This window comes from Aedes aegypti, chromosome 2, assembly GCF_002204515.2.
Source record: "Aedes aegypti strain LVP_AGWG chromosome 2, AaegL5.0 Primary Assembly, whole genome shotgun sequence".
Taxonomy (NCBI): Eukaryota; Metazoa; Arthropoda; class Insecta; order Diptera; family Culicidae; genus Aedes; species Aedes aegypti.
This window is the reverse complement of record NC_035108.1, coordinates 306,706,099-306,714,104: the sequence shown is the minus strand read 5'-3', so window position 1 is coordinate 306,714,104 and position 8,006 is coordinate 306,706,099. Positions and strand designations below refer to the sequence as shown.

Below are 8,006 nucleotides of genomic sequence, written 5' to 3'. Positions count from 1 at the left end.
CACCCCTCGGACCCTTTAAATGAGATGTTCTCGAAATAAGAGTTTATGTAATCCTGCCATATATCTCATTACCAAACAAATAATTTTGGCAGGCAAACCCAAATGTTACGTCTGTAATTCATCGAATACAATTCAAGAATTTTGCTGAGATCATCTGCGGTCTACCAACCATCTTTCCAAGAGTCCGATAATAAACTTCTGAAAAGCCTTTGTCCAACAAATCCTTGCGCCATCATTTTGTGAAACTCATTACTAGGAGTACGGTGGAGATTTCTTGGCGAATCATCCTAAAAAAAAACAAAAAGGTTTTGTTAGGATATCTCCAACGGTTTCATTAGAATTCACTAAACTCCAAGCAAGAAATTTATTTCAGATATGTTAGGTATCCACAAAGCAGCACCAAATCAAGCTGCTTTGATTATTTTGTTGTTCGCTAGAATCTCTTCAATAACCTGTCACATATTCGTAAAGAATCTTCACAGTGATTTAACCAAACCAAAGCGCCTTTCTTCTAGTTAAGGCATATTCTACCCGAGCAGAGGCAAAGTTCAACCCATCAAGTTGAGATAATGGTTTGATTGACATAAGAGATCTTCTGAAGATAATATCTAAATTTTACTCCTGGAACTTCTTAGTTATAGCAGAACTTAATGTATGCATGCGCGGGTAGCGAACAGCGATAAAATGTATAATTTCAACGATATGTACCAATGGTGACCTGGTTTCAGCGAAAATAATCAAAATCTTCAGACGTAATTCAAAGCGTTATTTGTTTGATGTTCTGAAGCAGATTTTTTTCGAAATGTAGAACAATGACATGAAATTGAAAAGTCCTTTATATTTTTTTTTTTGATCATCAAAAATTACGGGGAAAAGAAGATAAGATTCTCCTTATGTTACATGTAGAACAAAAATATACAACAGGCAAATGATAGTCAAGGGTGGTAACAGAACCTATATTAAAAATGTATAGATCTTCTACACTGCGCAATAAACATCTTATTCCCTAACGTGTGTGTATAATAATGTCTGTTCCTAATTTGTACAAGTCAATACGAAATGCATTAAATATGTTAGACACTTATCAAAATTTTGAAGCTTATTCACAATTGCGCACTACCTAACCTACAGTCTACATATAATCAGTTGATTCCCCGCTCACATTTCCACTTCATTACCCTCGCGTTAAAATACGGTCTTTTGACCGTGTCCGATCACTGCAGGGCACTCGCCGCCATATAGTTATAGTTATAGTTAGCACCATAACTGTTATTGTTGTTGTTGTGGTGATTGTTGTAATGATAGCCATGATTGTTGTACGGATGTTGCTGATAGTAGTAATGATAGGGATGGTTCTGTTGCTGCAAATGGTGATGGTGAAGATGATGATGATGGTGGTGGTACGACTGGCGCTAGGAGCTTGGGCTTGAAGGGGTCGGTGCAACGAACGGCGTCCACTTCAGGCAGCTGCGATCGATCTTGGGCATATTGCCGCGCCTTTTCACCCGCTCCTCGTACTCCTCGAGAACGTCCTGCAACGAGAAAGAGAAAATGAAAGGGTTAAATCAGGGGGTTTGCAGGGCGCAGACACTTGTTGTGGCTTCACGGAGCACCAAGTGCTCCGCGGAACACGATCTGAAAACCGCTGAGTTAAACCATCAGTGCAGCGCAAATGAAAAGCAGTCCAACTGGAAGAAATGACAAGATCTCGTATTTTTTCCACTTCGACAGATGAATATGGAAAGTCCGGCGGATTATCTCAATGTGCACGGCGAAATTGTACCTTCTTTCAGTGTATGACGTGACTCTGACTGGAGCAGACTGGCCATTTAGCCTGTCAATCATCGACGCAATGGTAAAGTATAACAAATGCCTACACCAGAACCCTCACCGGTCGAATTCCGAATGTTTTACGGTGAATAAAAAGTTATAGTCTGGTTAGCACAAATTGACTTTAGTTTAATTTTCTTCATTTCAAACCAGAACAAGCTGCCGTTCAATTTTAGGAACATTTTGCCTCGCTTGCTGCAGGAGGTTATGATTATTGGTTAGGCACCTGAGAGGACCACATGTATAGACATCAAAGAAAAAAAGTCGTAAGTACGAAAAGAGCTTATTTACAATGATGTCATGGTAAACGAGATATACAAGATCCCTTCAGTTATTTGATCCCATTCAAATTACTCAAAATCTAGAAGCATTGCAATACTTGTCTAAAAGGAATACAATACATAGAGAACAAAGTTTTGATTCATTCACCTAGCAGTAAAAATGGCTTTCTAAGATGAAATTTCAAAAAACCTTTCTGAGTGATAACATTATTTCATATTTGAATTGAAAGGGAGCAAATTAAACAAATTCTTATGGTGTACGAAAATTATCGCATAACTATTCTACAGCACTAAAATGCATGCCCATATGTCTACTAAACGCGAGAAATTATCGCGAAAAAATATCACTTAGAAGCACATTGACCAAAATAACTAGGTAATCTCGTTCGAACAAGCAAATTATACCAGCAGCCGGCAGCATGTCCTTTTATTGGATCACGTCTTCAATGTGCGAATTGCATGTGCATTTTGTACATGCGGTTCTGCTACTGCGCCCCGACAATAATCGCGTGTGCCTCAATTCAGCTCCGACGAAAGCGCAACTCAAAGCCCACTATAAATGGCACCCAAGGCGGTTCGGAGAGCAAAAGCCGGCGATAAGTGCGGTAAGACCCCAACTTAATGATTCAATTTGGTGCTGAAAAATCGATTAAATTTATCATCATTCAGTCACACACGCTTATTGCAGCTCGGCTCGGTTTGGAGAAAAAAAACCTCTACGCGCAATTGATCGCGAACAGAAGATCGGTGCAGTGGAAATTTGCACGCTTCATTTTTCACGCTACTGAATTGCAAACTATGCTGCTGTTGCAAGTTACATGCCCTGCTAACTGCTTTGAAGTGTGGACGTGAGAGCACCAGCATTTACATGCGTACTGTAATTGCATGGTGCGGCCAAAATTGCCCAGATGCATTGGCATCCGAAAAAAAATGCATTTCAGCGAAAGTTTTTGCGATTATGAGCCGAAGTAGAGTGAGGTGAGGTAAAAAGTTGACCTTAGTTGTATAATCAATATTTCTAAAAAAGAAACTTTAACAGTTGAAGAACCACAAAATTCAACCATAATAATGATTAAGGAGTAGGTCGACAGCCACATTATTCTTTTTGTTATGGAGTACCATAATTTCGGGCAAAATTGATATTTTTTTACTGTCTTCAGGTCTTTTTTTTCTATAATGCTGTTATTACCAAACAGTTAAATGCAGAAACACAAGTACAAAGGTGAAACTACTTGGTTAATGTACAGAAATTTTTATGAAATAAGTCCGCGAAGCAAACAAATTGACTGGATCTCGTAAAAATTGTACCCCGGCTGTTGAGCCCGGCTCTCCGCATAACACCTTCTAGCGCAATATCAAACAACAGGCACGAAAGTCCATCACCATCCCCGGCGGGATCCAAACGAACTGGAAGGTTCGCCAGATACCTTCACACAATTTTGCACACCTCCAGCGTCGCTCTTATCAGTCACGTGAGCTTCCCGGGAAAGCTGTTCTCGTCCATGATCTTCCATAGCTCTGCGCGGTCGATACTATCGTACGCCGCCTTGAAATCGATGAAAAGGCGATGCGTTGGAGCCTGGTATTCACGACATTTTTGGAGGATTTTCCGTACAGTAAAGATCTGGTCCGTTGTCGATCGGCCGTCAACGAAACCGGCTTGATAACTTCTCACGAACTCGTTTACTACAGATGACAGACGACGGAAGATGATCTGGGATAATACTTTGTAGGCCGCATTTAGAATGGTGATCGCTCGAAAGTTCTCACAAGCTAACTTGTCGCCTTTCTTGTAGATGGTGCATATTACCCCTTCCTTCCACTCCTCCGGTAGCTGTTCTGTTTCCCAGATTGTGCCTATCAGCCGGTGCAGACAAATGGCCAGCCTCACCCGTACCCGACATTGCTCTCAGCTGAATTGTTGATGGCTGCCTTCACTGTTCTCCAGCAGTCCTCAAGAGGGGCTTCATCCAGCTCACCCTCTTCCGGTAATGCAGCCTCGAGGTGCTGCGCGTATGCCGCTGCGACATCCAGTTGCTTTAGCCCAGTGGTCCTCAGCACTTTGACCCCTGGGGGCCAAAGTATATTTTCAGAATGACTTTGCGGGCCGCATAATATTTTTTCGAGACGTTCATTTTTTTCAAACACATTTTTGGTGATTTGGAATAAATACAGTTTTTTTTAGATTTCATTATTTTATTACAGGTTTTTATCATACAGTTTTCAATGCTACAAAATTGTCCACTTTGATTCGTTACAATTATATATACAAAGGTAACTACACATTTTTTGCATTTGTATCATTACTTTTCTTGTACATTTTTTTCCTTAGCAAGCTTGTCAATGTCAATAGTTAGATTAGAGGAAGATATTCTTAGCAAATTCTCCAAATGTTGGTCTGTCAAACGGTTTCTTGCTTTTGACTTAACATTTTTCATGTTTGAAAACAGCTGTTCGCAACAATATGTAGTAGCAAAAAGGGACAACATTTTCAACGCATGTTTCCGTAGTTCAGGAAACTCATCAACGGTAATGTATTTCGAATAAAACTCGAGCAAATTCGTTTTCTTAAAAACATCTTCCAGGATAGTGTTTGTTTGAAGTTCTATTAATTCGAGCTGTAAACTACTTGGAACCGTTTCTACGTCAACTCCCCATGGCATAGACATGATTTTCAAACTTATCTCATTTGCCTTGATATCATTGAAGCGATTTTTAAACTCTTCTCTGAGTGTCACTATCATATCAACGTATTTTTTGGTATCTGTAATTGAGCAGTTGGACATACAGTTGAAGTGCGAAAAATCACGTTTTCCCAATTGAATCTCCCATAAACGCAATTTTGTTTCGAAAGCTCTCACGTGCTGCAACAATTCATGGACGAAAATTTGTTTACCCTGAAGTTTAACATTCAATTCGTTCAAATGTATCGATATGTCTGTCAAAAACGCGAAATCTGACATCCATATTGTGTTATCGAAGAACTCAACCTGTTTTCCTTTCATCTCCATAAAACGTTTGATTTCATCTTTCAAGTCGAAAACCCGTTTGAGCACTTTACCTCTACTCAGCCAGCGAACTTCTGTGAAATACGGCACATCACGATACTCGGCACCAACTTCATCCAAAAACTCTTGAAACTCACGGTGATTAAGTCCATGAGCCCGAATGAAATTTACGCTTTTCACAACATCACTCATAACATTTTTCAAGCTGATATTTTTAGCACATAAGTTTTCTTGATGTATGATGCAATGATATTGGAGGAAATCCCCGTTTCCTACCAGTTTGGCCTTTTTTCGTAAATAAGCCACTGCACCTTCATTTTTTCCCATCATGGCTGGAGCGCCATCCGTTACAGCTCCTGCATTTTTAAGAACGACCCGAATGATTATTGTAATAAACTATTTTTAAATAAGATTTACCTGCAAGATTAATCAGCTTCAACCCATACCTATCAAGAGTTGAATCCAAAGCATTAAAAATATCAACTCCTTTCGTGGTGCCTTTCATAGGGAAAAGCGCCGCCAACTCCTCAGTAATGTTGAATTTCTCGTCGATGCCACGGACAAATATTGACAGCTGAGCAGTGTCACTTATATCAGTGCTCTCATCAAGTGCTACCGAGTAGAACACGAATTGCCCAGCCTTTTCTTTCAAACGGCTTTCAAATTCTTCGCCAATTTCTTCGATTCGCCGCGTTACGGTTGGAGCGGAGAGGCTGATTTTTTCAAACACTTTCTTTTGGTTAGGACACAATATCTCAGCCACCGATACCAAGCACTCCTTTATAAATTCTCCTTCCATAAATGATTTCGATGACCGCGCTATTTTTTCAGATATAACGTAGCTTGCCTTCACCAAAGATTCACTTTCAGAGTTTTGCTTTTTAAACACACTGTGCTGATGAATCATTTGCCTCTGCAGCTCTCTCAACTTATCGGCACGCAGGTTACCCGAAAGATTTTCGAACTTGGATGCATGCTTTGTATCAAAATGCCGCTTTATATTAAATTCCTTGATCACTGCTATGCTTTCATTGCAAACTAAACAAATCGGTTTATCTTTCACCAAAGTAAAAAAATACATTTCCGTCCACTTATCTTGGAACACTCGCTTTTCATCAGAAATTTTTCTTTTCGTACCACTAGCACTGCTAGCAGCCATTTTTCGATCGAGTCACGAGTCTACGGAACACAGAAAATACGCGTCCAAGCGAAACAACGAAGTTGAATGAAATGACGATGGCTTGTGAATAACGCGAGACAAGAATGAATACTTGAGTATATTGGTGTGTATGATGAAAGTTGATAGAATGTGGAAGCAATCATACACTTGCTTCACTACTACAATAACGCAACTTCAAATCATTCATCACACACATCACAACTGTTAATGATCCACAGTTCAGAAGTCGTGCTGATGTATTTTGTACAACATGGGTGAAGCAAACACGCTCTTCGTACACAGCATCAGTGCGGTGCTTCTAGTGGTGGTCAAATGCGCTACGACCGGAAGGTTAATCGTTACATACATATATAACTGGCTTATTATACCATCAACGCAGTTCTTCAATATATACAGATATGATAATTATGTTATTTATTTTCTCCATTATGAGTGTTATAATGTTTCCAAAATCTTCCGCGGGCCGCATTTTTCAACATTCTCAAAATCGTCCGCGGGCCGCACAAAATGCTTCGGCGGGCCGCATGCGGCCCGCGGGCCGCACTTTGGTGACCACTGCTTTAGCCGCTCTAGGTCGTAGCGGGGCGGCCGTCGGTACCGTACGTTGTTAACGACGGAGAGTTTTTGGCGCAGTTTAACCATCACCAGATAGTGGTCCAAATCGATGTTAGCGCCACGATAGGTCCTGACGTCGATAATGTCGGAGAAGTGTCGTCCATCAATCAGAACGTGGCCGATTTGTGATTCTGTCTGCTGTGGTGATCTCCAGGTGTATCGGTATGGAAGGCTGTGCTGGAAGTAGGTGCTACAGACGGTCATATTCTTGAAGACGGTGAAATCAATTAGTCGTAAGCCGTTTTCGTTCGTCAGCCGGTGGTCGCTGAACTTCCCAATAGTCGGTCTGAACTACTCCTCCTGGCCAACCTGAGCGTTTAGATCTCCTATGATGATATTGACGTCAAGGCTTGGGCAGCTGTCGTACTCATCAGTGATTCCGGAGTGAGGGCTGTGCATGTTTATTATGCTGAAGTTGAAGAACCGACCTTTGAGCCTCAACTTGCATATTCTCTCATTGATAGGACACCACCCGATCACGCGCCTCTGCATATCACTCATCACTATAAAAGCTGTTCCCAGCTCGTGTGTGTTGCCGCAGCTCTGGTAGATGGTATGGTTACCTCAAAACGCTCGCACCATTGATCCCTTCCAACACGCTTCCTACGATGCCGAATCCACGGTCGACGTGCTGAAGTCGGCAAGTATGCGTGGGCTCCCGATGAAGTTGAGAGATTTACAGTTTCACGTCGCTGTGGTCTTCGCCGATTATCCCAGTTCGCATTCTCTCGTTGATTATTTGACGCCACTTTTATACGAAGTAAATTCAAGAACATCAGTACCATGACCCCACAGTTATGGATCAAATAGTGTGGAGTCCAACCTATAAAATTCAATAAAACGACATGGAAAACGTAAAATTGTAATATAAAAGCACGAATCGAATCGTTTCAAATTGGAACTTCGGTTAGTAAACTGTTTAGAGTGTAATAGTTACATAGGATTGCATAAAAATTAAAAATTGTATCGGTTCCTGAAAACCATATTATGGATCAATTTTCATATTATGGATCAAAATGTGACATATTACGGATCAGTGCGCAAAATCAAGAGATTTTCAACTCAATGCATCTGTATTGCATGGTATAGCGA

At 40.8% G+C, this 8,006-nt stretch overlaps 1 protein-coding gene across 1 annotated transcript in view; it reads right to left on the bottom strand.

Moving 5' to 3' along the window:
- Positions 1 to 311: 311 nt before the first annotated feature.
- The window catches only part of LOC5573805 (histone acetyltransferase KAT7), a 356,986-nt gene continuing 349,291 nt past the window's right edge, over positions 312 to 8,006 (bottom strand). The window contains exon 9 of the mRNA XM_021845622.1: positions 312 to 1,532. Within this exon, the coding sequence (XP_021701314.1) occupies positions 1,413 to 1,532 (120 nt within the window). The 3' untranslated portion in view covers positions 312 to 1,412. The remainder of the gene's footprint in view (positions 1,533 to 8,006) is intronic.